The sequence below is a fragment of the Haliotis rubra genome, unplaced genomic scaffold, assembly GCF_003918875.1.
Source record: "Haliotis rubra isolate DU_JTF1 unplaced genomic scaffold, ASM391887v1 Scf691, whole genome shotgun sequence".
NCBI lineage: Eukaryota > Metazoa > Mollusca > Gastropoda > Lepetellida > Haliotidae > Haliotis > Haliotis rubra.
In genome coordinates this window covers 39,842-63,478 of record NW_025767403.1, presented here as the reverse complement: position 1 = coordinate 63,478, position 23,637 = coordinate 39,842, and the positions used below count along the sequence as shown (strand labels likewise).

The 23,637-nt window shown below is 39.9% G+C and overlaps 1 protein-coding gene across 3 annotated transcripts in view; it reads left to right on the top strand.

Moving 5' to 3' along the window:
• The window catches only part of LOC124258398 (AMP deaminase 2-like), a 56,014-nt gene that overhangs the window by 22,897 nt on the left and 9,480 nt on the right, over nucleotides 1-23,637 (top strand). For 2 of the 3 annotated variants that reach the window (XM_046692497.1, XM_046692495.1), the window contains 5 exons: nucleotides 107-266; nucleotides 1,263-1,455; nucleotides 7,726-7,749; nucleotides 16,621-16,840; nucleotides 18,500-18,629. In XM_046692497.1, the coding sequence (XP_046548453.1) occupies nucleotides 107-266; nucleotides 1,263-1,455; nucleotides 7,726-7,749; nucleotides 16,621-16,840; nucleotides 18,500-18,629 (727 nt within the window). The remainder of the gene's footprint in view (nucleotides 1-106; nucleotides 267-1,262; nucleotides 1,456-7,725; nucleotides 7,750-16,620; nucleotides 16,841-18,499; nucleotides 18,630-23,637) is intronic. The other variant, XM_046692496.1, reaches the window with a different exon arrangement.

The following is a 23,637-nucleotide window of genomic DNA, read 5'->3' as shown; positions in this document are numbered from 1 at the left end:
CGTTTTGTGATTGTGTTGTGATTTAAATGACATTTGCCTTCCACAGAATCACTGAGATGTTAAATGTTTGTGGATGTGAAAATACAGTGTATTTCTCTTTTTCCAGCACTTCTTCACAGACACTGACATCACCGGTGGAGCGTAGTCGACCATCCCTTCTTGATGAAGATGTTACGCCCCAGGAGGTGAAGGCGGAGCTAGACGAGGAGATTGACTTGGTCCCATCATTCCAGAAGATCAGCATAAGTGGGGAGGATTTCAGTGGGGTGAGTACACTGGTTGATTAATGGTGTGTCACTGTGACCTGACAGCGTGGATAGTTGTTCATAATATCTATGGATAACTATGGAGGCTGATGTCCTTAGTTAAACTAGACTGCTGGTTCCTAATTCTGAGAATCAGATCAGTAACTGCCAATGGACTATACATATGATTACGTAATTTCTAATACATCTTAGAAACAACTTACATCTTCTGCATGGAACTGTTGAAGACATTTGCAGTAAACAAGGAATACATATTGGGAAATACCATACTTACCAGCGTTCTATTAGGAATTGGAGAATATCCCAAAACAGCAAATTACTATGATATGGGATTTGTCAGTGGTTTCATTGGTGCTTGTGCATGTTCGAACCCATGGCCAAAGCAACACTCATCTCATCTCACTCGGAAGACTGTATTCCTCATGCCCCAGGCTACAGCCTCAAGGGTGTCAGAGCTACATGCACTGGATGTGAGGGTCCATTACAATCATGATGTTATAGTGAGTGAGTGAGTTTAGTTTTACGCGGCACTCAGCAATATTCCAGCTGTATGGCGGCGGTCATGATGTACTATGCATCCAAAGTGACATCATCAGTGATGTCATCAAAGTAACCTGATTAAGGAGCAAGCATACACTCAGAAATGTCGTGTTATTCACAATAAAGAAGTTGACATCAATAAATCTTGCTTTTCTTATGTATTCCACTTCTAAATGCCCTTCAAAGATTTAAGTTCCCCGTTAGCAGAAGTGACATACTGAATTTCAACCTGTAGATCAGAAACAAGTGTCAGGAAAAAGGCAATCAAGTGTTCGAGGTAGTATTTTAAGAATTATTGTCATTGTTGATCATCCTTCATATTTGTGTGTGTACCGTAATTCTTTAAACAAAGTTGCTTTCACTTGGCAAGTGCCAATATTTGAGTTCCACAATCTTACAGAATCATGTAGTGAGTCACTGTACGGAAAGGTAGACGACCCCATTGCTGTTTTACAGGTACCCCTGAAAGATCTGGAACTGGCCTCAAAGAGTCTTGTGAAGGCTCTAATGATCCGAGAGAAATACATGGCCCTGTCACATCAACACTTTCCTCGTGTTACTGCCCGATTTCTCAAGAGCTTGGCGGATCGTGAGGAATTTAGCAAAGTCAAGAACTCTTATTCCGTTGGTGACAAGAAAAGCATTGAAGGTAACTATGTTGAAGATTTTTTTGTGTCACTCTTTATTCTTGATGTTCTTTTACTTGTTTTAGTCTGAAGAATTTCACTGTTATTGTTATATTTTGTTTTTCAACCTACTTACGCAGCCGAGCCTTTCATCAATGTTTCACAGGATTACGTGATGTTAAACTGTCATGGCGTTAATTTGGAATGTATTCACATAAATATTAAATACATTCTGTAGTTGCACAGCAGTTCTATATATGCAATAATAGGCCAGTAGTTTGACATTATTAAACACTGATTGCATGACAATGTTGATCAATCACTGATTGTTTATGTTGTAAACAATAATAATCTGCTGCAATGCCAGGCTTTGTACTTGTCACTGCTGTTTGATGATTAGTATGCATGGCAACAGTACATGTTACCAAACAAGAAAATGCAGTTTGTTTTTAAAATCCAATCATGAACATGCTTTGATTTATGTCCCAATAATAATCATAATGACCATCAATTTTATGCAAAACATGTACATTCCATTTCTTTGAAGATCAGTTAAATCTTTCATCATTTTATTATATATAACTTTGATATAACGGAGTAAAATTTGATATTGATATTATGTACAAATAAGAACTTATTATGCACTGTTATTTTTGAGGATTAATCATGAAATTCCTACAGTGTTAATAAGGAGATAGGTGTTGGAACTAAGTGAGTACTATATTCAGTGTATGAAAGGCCGGGTGGTCTGCATCTGTTGCAAAGGACCTCCATCAGCATCAAGTCATTTGTTTTAAGCATGCTCACACCAAAGACTAGCAAACAGACATTTTCAAAATTATTACTGCTGCTTTTAGCAAACTTTCTTTTTGTCCATGCCATAACGTACGTATTGTTATATATATATGAAGAAAACTTCACGAAAAATAGCTAATGGTTTTCTTTAAGAATCATTTTGGTGAAACAATTTTCTCAGTGATTGTCCCTTACTGAATTGAAATACTAGATGAAGGTTACATATTCGGATAATTTTCTGAAACACAAACGATTTGTGAGGCTGAAATGAACTAGTGTTAAACAAACAAATGGCTACCTTGTTGATGTAGAGTCCTTAACGTGTAAGCTGCTAATTTCCTCTTTTGTTTCCTCAGTTGACGAAGACATGTCTGGCATTATGTATTATGAAACGCAAGGTATACACGGTCACGTGTGTGTGCTGAGTTTGTTTGCTATTTCGTTTACTTCCTTTTTGAATTTTCTTTCCCATTTTGTCAATCCTGACCATGTGACTTGCACATGTGCTCGAGACTTGGTTGATCTGGTGCTATCGGTGCCGTGGATACTCTCATTAACAACTTTTACTTTTAATGAGTTAATACACAATTTCAAGCACTGTAATTGTTTACTTATGATGAAAAAGTATTTTAAAATCTGAAGGCTCATTGGTAGTATTGGTAGTATTGGGTAAATTGTGTTTATGAAAGATAACATGCTCACATTCTCCACATTTTATTTTACGATCTTTAGAATTCAAATGTTCGTAAAAGACTTTCTTTGTCTAGATGTTTTGATTATTTTGTGAGCAAGAGAATGTTTTAAGGTGTTTTTTTTTTCAAGTACATGTGAACGTATATTATGTTGTATTTATCAATAAATTATATTGAAAGATGAATTATTAAACGTTATGGAAGACGTATATGTATGTTTATATATCCTTAATTCAAGCAAGGTCTGTACTGAGAATACAGGTTCAAGTTATCTCACGGAAAACTAAACCTCTATTGCACTACACCATTAGAAATATTTCTGCAGTACAAGATGGTGTGCAGCCAAAGTGTGTTGTAATGCATGGATTTTTCCCCAGGGTATATCTGATTAAAGTATCCTTCATGTATTCCCTGGTGTTAACTTCCTGGTGTGTCAAGGCAATGTGTATCTACATCCTCAGCATGGTGTAGGTTGGCTGGTAGTGTTGTCACCTGGCACGCACAAACCTAGGTTGGACCCAAAGCCTTGTAATCTATCATGATTACAGCCCATGTATTATAAACTAATTGCATACAAATTATTACAAAAGCACAAATTGCAGGATATGCTGCTATTCTATAATGAACTTAATCTGAAGCCAATGAGTTTATCCTTGGAAGGTTTATGATAGTAGGGGTCAAGTTACTGACATGGACATACAAACAATAATAGATTGAAAAAGATAAAGAATAATAATAGACTTAAGAGAAGAAATCTTGGTGTTGGAACTAAGATAGAAATATGATAGTCCAAACTTGAACAAGGTCTGAGGTTAAATTGTCTTCCCTGGTACAATGTGCAAATCCCTTATTCAAGATTTAGCCACATGGTCGTTGGCCAAAGCCTCACCGATTCTGATTAATTAAACACTGAATTACATAGAGACTGTAATAAGACATGATCCAAATTTTTGGTCATCGTTTTGCAGAAAAACCAGCTGTGTCCGACTCAATAATATTTGTTCACTGAAGACCCCGAATACTGATTCCCCAACAAGTGTTGCTCTGCTGATAAGACTGAGTTCATCTTTCCCTTGAAAGGCAGATCAGCATTATTTCCCCAATGCCCCATATTCCCCCGTTTCGCTGTTGATCTAAGTGGTGGATTTATTGATATCTGTGGAGTTGTACACCTGATGATGTACCAAGGATATATAGGATTTCTAGATAGGTAGAGTAGGTCTTAATGATGCTCTGAGGAAGAAGCACATCAATGCCAAGATTGTTATGGCTGTCCAGGCCATTGATTCCACAAAGCATAATGGCTGCTTGCTGCTCATTACTGACGAACAGATTGCTCACTAAAAGGATTCACTTCGAATCAGTGGACAAAGCCAATATGGTATTGAATGTATGGATAAGGCTCTCTCTGTAGTTGTTGTGGGTTGTGCTGTAAGTAATTAGTGCACTTTCATCTACATCCACATAAATAATTGTGTCCCAAATTAACTGCCGTAAGTTACGTTTGCACCAAATGGCTAAATTGAATTTAATTTAAGAATGTCTGGGTTTGAATAATGTCAGTCATTCTTTTCATTCCATGGTTAATATAATGGTAGGCCACCATGGGCACTTTATTGATCCACACTATCCAGGTACACTCGTACCATGGTGCCCCCCCCCATATCAGTCAGTGACTTTAGCCTTCAGTTGGAAGCTCGAGATTAATGAAACAAATTTTGATTGAGTTTATTCAGCTGAAACTAAGCAATAAACCAGCTTTTATGACAGAACTAAAGATAATGCCAGGGGTACAAGTTCAGGCTAGTAGACTAAATGATCACAGAAATGTACCTTGTGTTTATCAAGAGGTATATCTGATCCAATACACAAGAATCACAGTATGATCGATATGACAGTACTCAATGGTGATATATTGGCAAATTCTGTACACTACACTTTAACCTACTCATCAGTCTATACCAAAAAACATCTTACACCCAAAACCTGTATTTTGTCTATATATGGTCAGTAGATTTTAGTCCCAGCATATGGACAAGCATAAGATGATGTTACTTGACCAGAAAGAAGTCACTAGCCCCGGGCCTTGGTTCGGTGGCTGAAGTCTCAGACTGGTTCACACACAAGGTGGTGGCTGATAGTGCATTCAGTGCATGTTCTGTGAAATGACAGCACCAATGAGGTTCTAAGGGTCTTTTAGCCTTATTTTGCATATTTTTGGACTCACAGTTTCATTGGTTTTTGCACAAACTGTAAAATAGCCAAAATACATTCAGCGATATCTTTCTGAAACCCTGGGTATCCTCATGGACCTGTATTGTTGAAAACTACAGTTTTCGAATAGAATTTAGAATTGATACATATAAAGGGAGAGATTTATGGGTGTCAGTTTTTCTGTAGCATGATGAACACACTGTTTCAGAGTATGTTCTTACTCCTTCAGGTGAACTATAGTGAACAAGGGCATTTGTACATGCATATGTCTGGTGTTAAAATACACAAGTTGCATCCCAAGAATTCCATATTGCAAGAGCTACAGTGTTTTGCTTAGGAGGGCTCACTACAGCAAGTACATTTAGTTGATTCACCTGGTACATGTGATTCCCCTGTTACACAGAAGTCACCTGGTATGTGTGGATCAATTGGTACATGTGATTCAACTGGTATATGTTTATCAATTGGTACATGTGATTCACCTGATACATGTAATTCACCTGGTATATATGGATTAATTGGTACATGTGATTCACCTGATACATGTAATTCACCTGGTATATGTGGATTAATTGGTACATGTGATTCACCTGGTACATGTAATTAACCTGATCCGTGTGGTCTCCTGGTGTACATGTGATTCACCTAGTATGTGTGGACCAATTGGTACATGTGATTCACCTAGTATGTGTGGACCAATTGATACATCATGACATCTGGTTCACCTGGTCCATGTGGATCACCTGGTGCATGTGGTTCACCTGGTGCATGTGGTTCACCTGGTGCATGTGGATCACCTGGTACATATGGTTCACCTGGTCCATGTGGATCACCAGGTTCATGTGGTTCACCTGGTACATGTGGTTCACCTGGTCCATGTGGATCACCTGGTCCATGTGGATCACCTGGTACATATGGTTCACCTGGTCCATGTGGATCACCAGGTCCATGTGGTTCACCTGGTACATATGGTTCACCTGGTCCATGTGGATCACCTGGTCCATGTGGATCACCTGGTACATATGGTTCACCTGGTGCATGTGGATCACCTGGTCCATGTGGATCACCATGGTCCACCTGGTGTGGATCACCTGGTACATATGGTTCACCTGGTCCATGTGGATCACCAGGTTCATGTGGTTCACCTGGTACATATGGTTCACCTGGTCCATGTGGATCACCTGGTCCATGTGGATCACCTGGTACATATGGTTCACCTGGTGCATATGGTTCACCTGGTCCATGTGGATCACCTGGTCCATGTGGATCACCTGGTACATATGGTTCACCTGGTCCATGTGGATCACCTGGTCCATGTGGATCACCTGGTACATATGGTTCACCTGGTCCATGTGGATCACCAGGTTCATGTGGTTCACCTGGTACATATGGTTCACCTGGTGCATGTGGTTCACCTGGTGCATGTGGATCACCTGGTACATGTGGTTCACCTGGTCCATGTGGATCACCTGGTCCATGTGGATCACCTGGTACATATGGTTCACCTGGTGCATGTGGTTCACCTGGTCCATGTGGATCACCTGGTCCATGTGGATCACCTGGTACATATGGTTCACCTGGTCCATGTGGATCACCAGGTTCATGTGGATCACCTGGTCCATGTGGATCACCTGGTACATATGGTTCACCTGGTGCATGTGGTTCACCTGGTCCATGTGGATCACCTGGTCCATGTGGATCACCTGGTGCATGTGGTTCACCTGGTCCATGTAATTCACCTGATCCATGTGGATCATCTGGTAAATGTGGATCACCTGGTGCATGTGGATCACCTGGTGCATGTGGATCACCTGGTCCATGTGGATCACCTGGTCCATGTGGATCACCTGGCCCATGTGGTTCACCAGGTCCAAGTGGTTCACCTGGTCCATGTGGATCACCTGGTACATGTGATTCATTTCGCACATGTGATTGTAAATTTCTATTCTCATGTAATCAAAAACTTGAGCAGCAGTCAACAGGCAACAATCTAAAGATTTATGACACTGATTTATGGCCTTCAAATACTGCTCTCCTCATGTCAGATTTATACATGTGTAGTAGTAAAAACTGCTTGGTTATTAGATCCACAGCAGGATATAAACTTGATACAGTTGAAGACTGGTGTATATGTTTCTAAGATTCAACCCATAATTAATACTGAATAAGGCCATCTGCTTATGTCTGTTGTACACACCAGTTTTACAGGTCACCATGATATAGTTATGCTATCGATTTTGATTCAGGAAAGAAAAATGAGGAAATTTGTACATTATGTGGGAAGTAAAAGGTTTGGTTACACATGAATAGTAAGCATAGAAACTGTCACGGGTGGAGTAGTTCTACAATCAGATTATCTGATAGACAGTACGAAAAGCATAAAAGTAGTACAAATTGAAAGGTGTATGCTGACATCAAATCAAATAACTTAAATACAGGTTTCATCAACGAAACTCATCAACCGTAATTGAGATGAGGACCCTGCGTGTGTTGACGGGTTTAATGTAGAGTGTTTAGCTACATGCTGTACTTGTGTGTAGTGGAGCTGGAATGTTTCATGTAGTAGTAACCATATGCTTTGTTTGCCTTCAGAGTTTGGCCCAGTTTCTATCAAAGGTAAAGCAGCCTCCAATCCAGGCATGCAAATGACCTCTGAACGGCAGTTTGACAGGCTGTAAGGTCACATGATTGTGTAACATATATTTCGGTAGATATAGCGCTAGCTTGCTAAGGCTGCTTGCTGCAGGAATGTCAGTTTGGGGCACTTTTTAAAAAAAACATATTTTCGTGATTCAAATATATGACAATATTGTGTCCAAGTCAATATTTGTTTAACTTTCCTGGCATGATTTTCTGTTTTCATTTGTCAAATGAGATGCATGCAAGTTCTTAAGACTGTATTTTTAACTTGCTGTTATGTATGATATTGAGTTTGACAGTTGTTCCATGCCAGCAGTACCTCTTCACATATCTGTTAAATCCAAGGTAAGTTTGTGAGAGGAACCTTAAAACGCTCTTTTTATTCAAATACCAAATTCCCAACTTATTAATGAGAAACAACAAGAATTTAGAATGAGAGGTGTGTCCCAAATGAGATATTTTGAACAAACTCAAAGGCACTTTGGTACAGATTGAAAAATAAGATCAAACTGTGTGTGAATTTATTAATGAACAAGTTTGCAAGAGAATTACTTAATTAATATAACAAGGGGAAGATAATCTGTCATTACCCAACACGAGCTGATTATTGTCTAAATATTCTCCTTCATTATAAATAATTGTTTTCTTTGTTGAATCAAACTTTCAGCTTTTTAAAAAAAAAAATTCCCCCTGTTTTTCAACAAATATACTAAAATCAACTGAAGATAGTGTATCATACATGTGCATTTTGTTAGATCAAGCTTATGACCATAACAGGGTTATTCTATAGCTAGGTATTAACCAGGTTATTCTATGGCTAGGTATTTGTAATATTCTATAAAGGTGTTCTTATTCTCAGTGACTATGGTAAGAGGATGTAATGCACAGATACTGTGCGAACTTCATCTTACAATAACAATGTCAGGAGAATACTTACAATGAGAGTATTTACATGCCAAAGTAAGTCAGGGTATATCAGATTTCTTCAAACAGGTGAAATGTAGGTGACCTCAATCTTGTTCTGACAGTACCAGGGATATAAGTATTTAAGTCAACACCAGGTTCAAGAGCACTCCGGGCAGTCCCAGAGCACCCATTGTAAATCTGATCAATGTAACATATATGTGAGCTTGGTACAGAATTTTCTACAGATATGTGTTGTTTCTTTTCGCAGTGATAAGATTGTGCTTAATATAACTGTTACTGAGCACAAGGATGCTCAAAAGTTGTGAGCAAAACATTTCAAGTAAATTAAGACTAATTTGGAAGAAGTTGTAAATACTAATGCAGTAATGCTATTACACACTCTTGTGGACTTGAGAAGATCAGGGTGAACATGCCTCAAGCAACCATAGCTTGACTAAGAGGCAACTAAAGCGTTGAGTTGTCAGGCTTGGCTGATGCATGTCATCATACTCCAATGGAATAAATCAATGTTCATGAAGTCAATCACTTGATATTGTGGTCCAGATTTGATTTGTTGCCATCATATACCTTGAATATTGTTGAATGCTGCATTAAATAAGAAACACATATGAAAACTACTTCAGTCAGGTTAGATATTGTTTTCAGCGATAGTAGATATGTGTTTGTAGGTGTGCAATTAATGAAATTGGCTATGTATACCATATCACAGAGTGAAGGTATGGATAACTTGAATCTACTTCATGAACCTACTCCCCATAGCAATTCAGGGTAATAACGGGGACCTGGGGCGGTATTCATAAAGCTTCTAAGAATTTTCTTAGTTTTTTACTTAAGTTTCCTTAAGAATTCTTAAGTTTAAGAAAACTTCTTAGTTTCTTTCTTAACCCAAACTAAGAAAAAATCTTAGCTAAAAATGTTCTTACAACTTAGAATTTTCTGAGAAGAAATCATAAAGCCTGTAGCCAAAAACCTCAATGTTACAAGCACTTTGTATAGGGCTGGTAAGGACCGGTTTCTAAAGGTAAGTGCATCGATTTCATCCGATATCAAGCCTGTCACAAACTCTATCCCTCCTCTGTCAAGACGATAACGTCGTAATAACTCTCTGTCGGTGTACATATCAAAAACATTCTTCCTAGTGTGAAAGTTTGCGTTTCCGTGAGCCGCCATATTGGATAACTAAGAATTTTCTTAACTAGTTAGGTGTCCTCATGAGGTTTCTTAAAGTTAAGAACAAAACTAAGAACAAAATTACTTGTCTAAGTTTTTTCTTACAAGTTAAGAACGTTGTTATGGAAACTAAGAAATCTTAGTGGATTTAAGAATTCTTAACTCTTAAGAAAATTCTTAGAAGCTTTATGAATACCGCCCCTGTGTCTCAAAGTGATCATCTAAGCTCTAAGGTGATGACCCGTGAAGACCTGGGTTAGAATAGATCTTCAGTAACCCCTGCTTGTCATAAGAGGCGACTAACGGGATCGGGTGGTCAGGCTCGCTGACTTGGTTGACACGTCATCGTATCCCAGACTTGATTATTTACAGATCTCCACCATATAGTTGGAATATTGCTGAGTACCGCGTAAAATTAACTCAATCAAATCAATCAATCTCTAAGATGATCACAGCTCCTGCCCTTCAACAGTCGTAGCACTACAACCACTTTGTGGGACGGGTCCCAGGTCCTGCCAACCTGTGACAGTTGCAAGGGTAGATCATAGTAGTTGTAAGTGGGAATCAGGTAATATCAGTAGTTAAATATTGTTGACTTGGTAGATAAAAAGTCATTGTACCCAGATGACATTCATTGTTGTTTATGGTATGAATCACTGGATTGTCCAGTCTATTCGATTCCTTACAGAACATCATCATTTAAGTGGAATGTGCAGAATTAAACAACTGCCAAACAAACAAATCATGTGTCATGATTTTTAAAAAATAATGTACATCTTTGGCTAGCATTTTATGCATGTCAAAATTTCATCATTTGCAACTAACAGAAAAATCTTGTGTTTTCCCATAAGAGCATGCATGTTGGAATTTAAAAATTATTAGATGCCCCTCGACATCCTGCGGCCTCAGCTTCCTCCTGCTGGTACACAGTACAAGTGACCAATAACATCGTCTGTAACACACAAACTCTCTCATGGCTGTCAACTAAGAAATATTACCTCTGCAAGATAACTAACATACAGGTTTTCTTAAATGTAATCAGGTCAGTGTCTTATCTCCAGACAAAGGCTTTGAGCAAACATTGTCTAAAACTTTGAATGTTTGCGTCGTTTCTTCTTTTGGAATAAATCAGGAGAGATGATATTTTGTTTTGTTTATCAATACAAATGGATTTACATAATCTGACTTATAGGTGTATGTATTGAGTCACAGAATTAACTGTATCCAATAGTTGTAAAGAACTTTGATGTGTAGAAAGTTTTAACTGTGTACAGCCAAAGAAGAATGCTTGTAATCCATAAAATTATCAGTTCAGTAGTAAGTTAATATGGCAAACACTATGCTCTTCTATCACGATTTAATAGACTGGATGTCAAGTATTATGCTGCATAGTTAGTAATTGGCATCACACATGATCCTGAAGTGACATCACTGAGCAGTTTGAGTTTTACAGAGGATGATCAACAGCCTAGAACAATAAGGTCTGCTATCAGGTTTGATTTGTGTCCTTAACATGTGTGCCGAAACCCACTAATACGTTTTCTTACTTCTTAGAAGTGTTTGATCTAAACTGTTTGAATTAATTAATTAACATATCACATTTTTTGCACACTAGTTAATATGCCTAAAGGGAGTAATCTATTCAGCTATATGCTGTATATTTGCGAGCTGTTAAAGACATTGTGTTACTTGAGTTATTTAACATATAGGTTGTCATCATCTCCATAGGATGTTCAATTCTAGCAGCATTCCTATTTCCTGTAACAAATGCCAGGGATGGGGATAGTGAACTTTGACAATGGGCCATTTTCTGAATTTAGAATGGGCCACTGCCCTTGTATCAATAGTAAACTTTTTAATCAATAGCAAAATTTTAATGGGCCTTTTTTTATTCTAATGTGCAAAATGGCCCATGGCCCCTGCTTTTCCCAATCCCTGAAATGCACATATACATCAGGAGTAAGTGTTCGCTCAAATGTCTCTATTTTCATGATTGCTAAAAGGCTTGAATTCTTGGCATTATTTGACTTCGTTTAGCTTGTATAGTTAGTCATGAAGATTCCATCATTGGTATTATTCAGGAAATACTGTCTTATTTATGTGCTTAATATCTGTACATGCTTGTCTTAGAAGTGTAAGTATTCCATTGTTGAATCTCTGTCCGCAGTGCTTTAGCTGCTAGTTCAGCTGACAAACAACAGTTTAGTAATCTCCCCTGAATAATCAATCTCCTGGCTGTATCAGTTCTTTTTGGACAGATGTTGAGCATGTATACTGGTTGACTGGCCTACTACAGGCCACGGTGACCTATGGCTTGTACTGTTCCCCACTACAGCCCACAGTGACATACAGATTGTATTGTTCCCACTACAACCCACAGTGACATATAGATTGTGTTGTTCCCACTACAGCCCACAGTGACATACAGATTGTATTGTTCACACTACAGCCCACAGTGGCATACAGATTGTATTGTTCCCACAACAGCCCACAGTGACATACAGATTGTATTGTTCCCACTACAGCCCACAGTGACATACAGATTGTATTGTTCCCACTACAGCCCACAGTGGCATATACTGGTACATTGTACTTTTCCCCACTACCACCACTGACATACAGAGTTTACTGTCCCCTACTACAGCCCACAGTGACATACAGATTGTATTGTTCACACTACAGCCCACAGTGGCATATACTGGTACATTGTACTTTTCCCCACTACCACCACTGACATACAGAGTTTACTGTCCCCTACTACAGGTCACTGTGACATACAGATTGTATTGTTCCCCGCTATAAGTCACCGTGACATACAGATTGTATTGTTCTCCACTATAGGTCACTGTGACATACAGATTGTACTGTTCCCTACAGGCCACTGTGACATACAGATTGTATTGTTCTCCACTATAGGTCACTGTGACATACAGATTGTACTGTTCCCTACAGGCCACTGTGACATACAGATTGTATTGTTCTCCACTATAGGTCACTGTGACATACAGATTGTACTGTTCCCTACAGGCCACTGTGACATACAGATTGTATTGTTCCCCACTACAGGCCATTGTGACATACAGATTGTACTGTCGCCACTACAGGCTTCAGTGACATACAGATTGTACTGTTCCCCATTATAGACCATTGTGACGTACAGATTGTATTGTTCCCACTACAGCCCACAGTGACATACAAATTGTATTATTCCCACTACAGCCCACAGTGACATACAGATTGTATTGTTCCCACTACAGCCCAGTGACATACAGATTGTATTATTCCCACTACAGCCCACAGTGACATACATGATTGTATTGTTCCCACTACAGCCCAGTGACATACAGATTGTATTGTTCCCACAACAGCCCACAGTGACATACAGATTGTATTGTTCCCACTACAGCCCACAGTGACATACAGATTGTATTGTTCACACTACAGCCCACAGTGGCATATACTGGTACATTGTACTTTTCCCCACTACCACCACTGACATACAGAGTTTACTGTCCCCTACTACAGGTCACTGTGACATACAGATTGTTTGTTCCCCGCTATAAGTCACTGTGACATACAGATTGTATTGTTCTCCACTATAGGTCACTGTGACATACAGATTGTACTGTTCCCTACAGGCCACTGTGACATACAGATTGTATTGTTCTCCACTATAGGTCACTGTGACATACAGATTGTACTGTTCCCTACAGGCCACTGTGACATACAGATTGTATTGTTCTCCACTATAGGTCACTGTGACATACAGATTGTACTGTTCCCTACAGGCCACTGTGACATACAGATTGTATTGTTCCCCACTACAGGCCATTGTGACATACAGATTGTACTGTCGCCACTACAGGCTTCAGTGACATACAGATTGTACTGTTCCCCATTATAGACCATTGTGACGTACAGATTGTATTATTCCCACTACAGCCCACAGTGACATACAGATTGTATTGTTCCCACTACAGCCCAGTGACATACAGATTGTATTATTCCCACTACAGCCCACAGTGACATACACGATTGTATTGTTCCCACTACAGCCCAGTGACATACAGATTGTATTGTTCCCACTATAGCCCACAGTGACATACAGATTGTATTGTTCCCACTACAGCCCACAGTGACATACAGATTGTATTGTTCCCACTACAGCCCACAGTGACATACAGATTGTATTGTTCCCACTACAGCCCAGTGACATACAGATTGTATTGTTCCCACTACAGCCCACAGTGACATACAGATTGTATTGTTCCCACTACAGCCCACAGTGACATACAGATTGTATTGTTCCCACAACAGCCCACAGTGACATACAGATTGTATTGTTCCCCACTACAGCCCAGTGACATACAGATTGTATTGTTCCCACTACAGCCCAGTGACATACAGATTGTATTGTTCCTACTACAGCTCACAGTGACATACAGATTGTATTGTTCCCACTACAGCCCACAGTGACATACAGATTGTATTATTCCCACTACAGCCCACAGTGACATACAGATTGTATTGTTCCCACTACAGCCCACAGTGACATACAGATTGTATTATTCCCACTACAGCCCATAGTGACATACAGATTGTATTGTTCCCACTTCAGCCTACAGTGACATACAGATTGTATTGTTCCCACTACAGCCCACAGTGACATACAGATTGTATTGTTCCCACTACAGCCCACAGTTACATACACTACAGCCCACTGTTCCCACTACAGCCCACAGTGACATACAGATTGTACTGTGACATACAGATTTTACATCTCCACTACTGGCCACTGTGACATACAGATTTATTGTTCCCCACTATAGGTCACTGTGACATACAGGTTGTATTGTTCCCCACTATAGGTCACTGTGACATACAGATTGTATTGTTCTCCACTATAGGTCACTGTGACATACAGATTGTATTGTTCTCCACTATAGGTCACTGTGACATACAGATTGTATTGTTCCCCACTAAAAGTCACTGTGACATACAGATTGTATTGTTCTCCACTATAAGTCACTGTGATGTACAAATTGTATTGTTCCCCACTATAAGTCACTGTGACATACAGATTGTATTGTTCTCCACTATAAGTCACTGTGATGTACAGATTGTATTGTTCCCCAATATCAGTCACTGTGATGTACAGATTGTATTGTTCTCCACTATAGGTCACTGTGACATACAGATTGTATTGTTCCCCACTATTAGTCACCGTGACATACAGATTGTATTGTTCTCCACTATAGGTCACTGACATACAGATTGTATTCTTCCCCACTACAGGCCACAGTGACATACAGATTGTACTGTTCCCTACAGGACACTGTGACATACAGATTGTACTGTTCGCCACTACAGGCCACAGTGACATACAGATTGTACTGTTCCCCACTACAGGCCACAATCATATACAGATTGTACATCTCCACTACAGGCCACTGTGACATACAGATAGTGCTGTTACCCAACTATAGGGCACTGTGATATGCAGATTGTACCTTTCCCCACTACAGGCCATAGCGATATACAGCTTTTAATCTTCCAAACTGGTGGGACATAATGATAAATAGCTTGTAGTACTACAGGGTGCTGTCTTATGGCTTGTATTATTTATGGCTGCCCCCAGTAAGTCTCTACTTGTTCAAACACCGGTGATCAAGCTTGGAGGGATGAAGGTTGGTGGTTTGAACCCGTCAAGTCATACCAGGGGACATTAAAAGACATTCAGGACTCTACTTCAGAAATAAATATGAATTTCTATCTGTCCCAATCTTATCGATGCCAGTATTTCAGCGCCGTTGGGAATCAGTTTTAACTGTTGCTAGACAACCTATTGTGGTTTAAGAGGCAACTTAGCGGACTGCCTGGTCAGAATCTGTCACTTGGTTGATGTCATGTCATCGTAACCGCAGACATGGGTTGATGCTCACAATCTTGGTCACTGGATTGTATTTTCCAGTCTCATGTTACCAATGTTGACAATGTCTGTCTTTGGACACTTTCTCCATATGTACCTGTGTTAGCAGGGTATGAAACTCCCAAAAATGTCAGCCAGACCACAGGGCTGGTTAGATGTAGAACTTACCAAAACTTACCTGCCCGCAAATAATTTAGGTTTGACATCTAATTTAGCTTATCATCCCATTGAAATTCATCATTTACTTTTATGAGTGAATTAATAATGATTTATGATCCTGAAATATGATGAATATCTTTATAAATATACATGTCTAAATTTTAACCTGACAGTCGGGCAGGTGAATTTGAGAATCTGGCAGTCTGTGTTGAAAATAACCTGTCCTGAGCGGTCGGGCAGGGAGGTATTTCTAATGCTGGTGTTAGTAGGTTTCCCAAAGTGGTTGACATGCATCAATTTAGGCTTTCCACCCATAAGAAGCTGGCAATGTTCAAAGCAGAGTTAAGAATCACTCACTCAATCAGTCTTAGAAGAGCAGGGTTCCATGCTTACCGTGTTGCCTTGTTACTCATGTTTTTCATCATTAAAAAGTTAAAAAGACTTGTCTTCTTCCTGGCTTTGTTGAACACATTTATCTAATGCATGTGGCATTTCAGATAAACCTGTATGTACCGTAAGGCCACATATATCATAATTCATGTATTTGTCATTGTGCAGATATTGACAATAATATTGATCGCAGTGTACCACCATAATGTGCATGAGTATTTCTACTTCTGATACCATGTGTAAATAGTTGACATTAATTCTCACTGTCACAGATCATCCAATTCACCCGCCACTTAAACATGGCGATCCATTCAGCATTGAGATGGACGAGTCCGTGGGATGTTCCTTCAAGTTTGTCAACGGTGTTGTGCAGGTGTTTCAAAATGAGGAGGCCTTGGAAAAGAATGAGCCCATTGAGTGGCCGTACCCTGACCTGGACACCTACCTTGATGACCAGAATCTCATGTATGCCTTCATCAGTGACGGCCCTCTGTAAGTACTGATGCTGTTTCACAGCAACCCTGTAAAGGGTCATCTGGGTTAGGTGACCTCGCTGGTATTTAAGGCATCTGATTGGATCCGGTTGTCACTCTCAGTGACTTTGCTCATGGCTTGTCATCATAACCGACAAAATACAATTATTGAAGCCGAGGTGAATATCACATGACCAAGGTCGATAAATCATTGGATCAACCGAACTGAAGTCAATAATTGTTTTGTTATATGACAAAAGTACTGAATACCTGTTCTTCTGTCACATAGCATACCACCGATGGCGTTGCACATGACCCAGAGGTGCAGCCATGTTGATACAGATGGGACATAACTCTAAACCAACACAGTCACAGGGACGAAGCGATGCCTATCGCTTCCTTATCTAGCGTGACACATGCAGTGAGGAGTTCACAGCTGGAATATCCCAAATCTATTTTTAGCCACGGGAGGTTCTTGGATTGTTATAACAACCTCTTACGACGTGGCGAGGTTGACATTGCTTAGTATCAAAGCTGTCATGTGACCAAGTCGGCCAATCAGCAGGGCGGAAATCTACCCGTCATATAATAACATGAATAGTTGATCATAATATCAGTCACAGGATTGTGTGGTCCAGATTTTGAATGTTTACACCATCTTATCGCAGGAATATTACTGATTGCAGCTTAAACAACACACATAGACACACATTTTTTGCAAAAAGTTCAGATCCAGGAATACTCAAAATGATATCATATATATTTAAATCTGAACTGTAACTGAAAAATAATATTTCTTCCATAGATTACGTAACAGATGTTTGCAACTTTTAAAGGAGTCTTAAACGAAATTGTCGCACCTGGGAAAAAAACACTGCAAAGAAAAGCCTGATTCTAATGCTACTGTAAAACATCCTGGGACCCTATGTGCAAGGTGTTTGTAGCATTACTCCATTTGTAAGCCCATGATAAAATGTAGCTTTAGATAGGTCGTAGCGCTACGAACACTTTGTGGATGGCTGGACCCTGGTTTACAAAGAGGTAGCACGAGTACAGTTGTAGAGGGATATTACTCTACGTCTTCGTGTTGATTTGTTCCTTGCTGAAACTGAGACATTGTCTCTCAGTAACCTTGACTGGTTGGAATGACTGGTTTACAAAGAGGTAGCACGAGTACAGTTGTAGAGGGATATTACTCTACGTCTTCGTGTTGATTTGTTCCCTGTCTGAAACTGAGACATTGTCTCTCTGTAATCTCAGTAACCTTGACTGGTTGGAATGACTGGTTTACAAAGAGGTAGCAGGAGTACAGTTGTAGAGGGATATTACTCTACGTCTGCGTGTTGATTTGTTCCTTGTCTGAAACTGAGACATTGTCTCTCTGTAATCTCAGTAACCTTGACTGGTTGGAATGACTGGTTTACAAAGAGGTAGCAGGAGTACAGTTGTAGAGGGATATTACTCTACGTCTGCGTGTTGATTTGTTCCTTGTCTGAAACTGAGACATTGTCTCTCTGTAATCTCAGTAACCTTGACTGGTTAGAATGATAAATATCCTAAAATTTGAATTTGCAAACAGAAAAGGTAGTGTTGTATTACTTGTAACTAATTTGCTGGGAATGCCATTCTCTTGAGCCAAGTCACCCTTTAACTTGAGTTTGTGCATGTTGTGTTCCAGGAAGTCCTTCTGTTACCGACGTCTCTCGTTCCTGTCATACAAGTTCCAGCTGCATGGGCTGCTAAATGAAATGAAGGAGTCCGCTTCACAGAAGGAGGTTCCCCACAGAGACTTCTACAATATCAGAAAGGTCAGATCACACTCTGATTTATCTGGAATGGCTCAGAGACTCATTTAGGCCTAAATCTGCTGACAATGGCCAAAGAGATTCATAAACTTTATAAGGCCCGGGTTCGATTCCCCACATGGGTACAATGTGTGAAGCCCATTTCTGGTGTCCCCCGCCGTGATGTTGCTGGAATATTGCTAAAAGCGGCGTAAAACCAAACTCAGTCAGTCAGTCATAAACTTTATTCATAGAGTTTATCCTAGTTCATGCTATTCTGCCAATGACTTATTTAATAAATTTATGGAGGAACATCATATTTCAATGATTTGGCTTTATATTTTATTGTCAGATTTAGAAAAAAATGCTGAAGTTACAAAATAGAAAATAAAGTTGCCCATCTTAATTTTTGCTGCAAATATATGGAAAATCCAAAAGTGACAAATTATTACACAAGAATAGAAGTTTATTAGTAAATTAACAGATTTATTTCATATTTTCTCATATTCTGATACTGTTGACAAGATGTGTGTAAAGAGAAGTAAGATTTATAGTCCGAAGTTGGCATCCATATGTGTTCTATTTCACTGAAAGACTGAACTGTATCAAACTTTACCCTGTAAATTCAGGCACTAATGTAGTACACCTCTGGGACAAAGGAAATCACCTTCATTTTGAACAATGCAAGGTGTTGACTAACATCTAGTCTACGAAAGGAACATATTTTACAGAAGAAAAACATCTTAATTTTTTCTTATCCTGACTCATGTAAAAATACACTCACCCATGAGTTACCTCCCTTTTCACGCTTAAACAGTCATGTGACCAGCCTTACTTGTCACTCTCTCCCTTTTCGCCCAACCATCCACTTGGGCGAGCACTAGAGTCCCGTATTCGGCATTATATCCTTTTATCCCCCCGGCATGTAATGCGGGGGGATATAGTCGTCACCTCGTCCGTCTGTCCGTAATCATTTTGTTTCCGGAGCATAACTCAAAGCTCGTTCGATATTTTTCAACAAAAATTGGTAGATATGTCAAACATAACCTAAGGTGGTGCCTTTTGCTATTTACAGATTATTGTCATTTTTATTTTTCTCGGTTTCCATGGAAACGTTTTGGACTTAGTCTTAAAGAGGGTGGGCTTCGTTTCCGGAGCATAACTCAAGAACCGTTCAATATTTTTCAACAAGACTTGGTAGATATATCAAACAGAACCTAGGTGGTGCCTTTTGCTATTTGCAGATTTTTGGCATTTTTATTTTTCCCGTTTTCCATGGAATCGATTCGGACTTAGTCCCAAAAGGAGGGGTGGGTTTTGTTTCCGGAGCTCAACTCGAAAACTTCTTAATATTTTTCAGCAAAACTTGGCAGATATGTGAGGCAGATCCCAAAGTGGTGCCTTTTGCTATTTGCAGATTTTTGTCATTTATTTTGTTCATGATTTCCATCGAACGATTTGCACTTAGTCTAAAATCAAGCTGGACTTTAAGTAACTGTCAGATGATTTGTTCTTTCAAAGATGTGGGGGCCGGGGGATATGTCATCTTCTGATGACTCTTGTTATTTATGTACTATTCTTCAAAATTACGCTGTGTATGGATTTGGCTATAACTACATTGTATTATATGTAAAAATGTTATAAAAATGATTTGAATTTGTGTTATTATTTCATCGTGATGTAACTTGTTTACATTTCATGAAATATTGCAGTGTGTGCAGGCACAGGTTATCCGTGGCTGATCCTACCCCCAATACCCTTCGTACATCAAACCATGTTCTTCCAGCTTGCGCTGTACTTATTGTGTTGCTTTATCTAATCTTCTATTTAATCAATATTTGTCTTATATCTATAGACGTGCCATGGATCGGGTTAGGAAGTCATCTCAAGTCAAGGCTGATAAAACAGGAGATCAGCCTGCAAACCGTATGTTGCTTGCTACTGCTGAAATTCATAATACTGGTGTTATGTTGAGTAAGTTGCAATCTGGGGGAGTCTGCTGGTACGGGGGCAAAGAAGAGATCGGCTACAACGCAGTTGACTCCGACTCAAGCTAAGAAAAAGACGTTGTCTTCTTCTATGTCGCAGAAGAAAGCATCTGTTACCAGATCGGAGGGTAAATCTACGTGACCTAGTAAGTCAACGCATCAGAAATCCTTCAAAGAAGGAGACATATCACGGGAAGGACTAAACGCTTATGCGTTTCCACCACTGATATTACTACCGAAAGTACTGTTGAAGATCAAACAGACAAAGGCGCTTCAACTGACCTTGGTCGCGCCATACTGGCCAGCGAAAGTATGGTTCCTAGACCTAATAGAAGATCTCGGAAGTCCAACAATCAAGTTGCCAGATTGTCCGAACCTACTCATACATCCGCACACCAAGCAAGTCCACGGGAACCGAACACTGTTCCAGCTACACATGTGGACTGTATCAAAACATGTTTGAAGAAAAGAGGATACTCCACCAGGGCAGCCAAGGCAGTAACGCAGCTTTATGCAGATCTACTCGTAACATGTATGATGACAAGTGGCTGAAGTTTTAGACTTATGCAAGGCGGAAAGGCTTCATTGCAATGAAAGCTACTCATCCCCAAGTGGCGGAATACCTGTGTCATCTGAGACAGGCTAGACATCTGAAAGGTTCGACATTATCTACATACCTCGCTGCCATCAGTACAGTAATTACCATGAAAACAGGCATCAAGTTGACGAAAGTAGCAGAATTACTTGCTCTGCTGAGATCTTTTAAACTGGAGGACTAACAAAAGAAGTTCAGAGCTCCGGCCTGGGATCTGAATGTAAGTCTATGTCATCTTACGAGTGATGCCTACGAACCTCTAGATCAGACTACCTTCGAGTTGCTGACACAGAAGACTCTGTTCCTGCTTGCGCTAGCCACGGCAGCTCGAATATCAGAGATACATGCGCTGGACTTTGGTCGAACCAGATTCGACATGGGGCAACATGCTGCAGTCCATCTAGGACTTAGATGGGACTTCATTGCCAAGAACCAACTACCTGGTCAGCCAGATAGACAGTTCCACCTACCAGCTCTATCTACAATCCTCGGCCCAGAGGATATAGAAGACCTATCCTTGTGTCCGGTCAGAGCCCTGAAGATATATCTTCAAAGACTGAGACAAGGAGACGCCTGTTCATCCCATTATCAACAGAGACATCAGCAGAAGTCTCAAGAACGATGATATCGTTCTGGATGAGAGCCGTCATATTGAGAGCCTATAAAGCAGCAGGACTAGAACCTCCTAGAGCTTCCAACCCACACGAAGTCAGAGCACTGGGGTCAACACTGGCACTACAAGGAAATTGCTCTATACCAGCAATTATGGAGGGCTGCTTTTCGATGTCGGACACGATGTTTGCCAACCACCACCTCCGAGGCAGAGCCACTGAAGACGTCTCAGGCATTCACCAATTTGGGCCTCTCGTTGTAGCACAGCAACTAACGGTTCCTCAAAGGCGCTGAGTTGGAAAATCTCACCCTTTATCACGTTGACTTGTTGATAACTTTTACTTAGGAAAAGTATTAGTTTGAAAGTCCATGCACACAGTCTAGGACTGGCTAGCATGAGTGATTAAAGATCCTGTACGGGTAAAGATCTTACCTGTACGTGAAGAAGTCGCAACTCATTTATGATAAAGATCTTATCATAATCTGTGGGTTGTTATAAGATATCTAGTAATAAGAAGATACTAGTTTATCTGAAGCCACATGAATCAACATGATTCAACTTGTCTGAGACTGAAGTAAGGCAAGAGAGTGGTCCCCCCGAGTTATAACGGAAGTTGGAAGAATAGAATCAAGGAAATGCCGTTTTGCAGTTCCCGTGGGGGTGGGGGAAATACAGGTATCTAAGGACTGCTGATGAATCCACAAAAGTGGCCTGACCCACCACCAATCTGACGGATTCTATAATAGGCTATAGATCATGAGTCAGGATAAGTAAAAATATGTAATTTTTCATGTAAAATTGATATTTTTATACTTATCCTGACTCATGAGGTCAAGCCCTCCCAACCGCCCCACTGGAAACACTTAGGATTTCACAGCAGACCCAAGTGCATGGGCAGAAAAACAGGAGAGAGTGACAAGTAAGGCTGGTCACATGACTGTTTGCGCGGGGAAAGGGCAAAAGGGAGGTAACTTGTGGGTGAGTGTATTTTTACATCCGCTTCAGAAACTTCAAAGGATTCAAGTGTTCCACTACCATTCGAAAGGGAAAGGGAGATAAGCAAAAGATCATGAGTCAGGATAAGTATAAATATATCAAATTTTTCCTTATCCTGACTCATGCTCTTTTGCATGAGTCAGGATAAGTATAAAATATCAATTTTATTCTAAAAATTACATATTTTTCCTTATCCTGACTCATGCTCTTAGGCCTTACTACGTGCTTTCCGATTTGAGGACCAAAAGCGGAAGTTCCACGCCCCAGCTTGGGATCTGAATATAGTGTTACAACACCTCACAAGTGAGGCTTATGAACCCTTGGAATTGACAAACTTTGAATTTCTCTCACAGAAAACACTAGGCTTGTCTTCTTCTTCTTGCGAACTTAGTGGAAACACTTGTATCTCCCTAATTGAAGTTCTCTTCAATGTAAAATCACTAATTAGTACTCACCACGAGTTACCCCCTTTCCACAAGCTCGGGAAACGAGGGCGCCACCTTCACCCATGTGCCTCACTCTCTCCTCATATACTGAGCCCAACATTTGAATTTACAGGGAAATCCAAAGTGTTATGTGGGGAGGATGGGAGGGCTGACCTCATGAGTCAGGATAAGTATAAAATATCAATTTTACTCTAAAAATTACATATTTTTCCTTATCCTGACTCATGCTCTTTTGCTTGTAGAATCCTACGGAACGGAGGTGGGAGTAATAGAATACTTTGGATTTTAATAATTAGTGATTTGATCTGTGATGATTGTAATAACCCTATGGGAACTTCATAAAGGCACTGAACTGATGAATTCCTGCTGCTAACTTATCAGCTGCCATATAAAG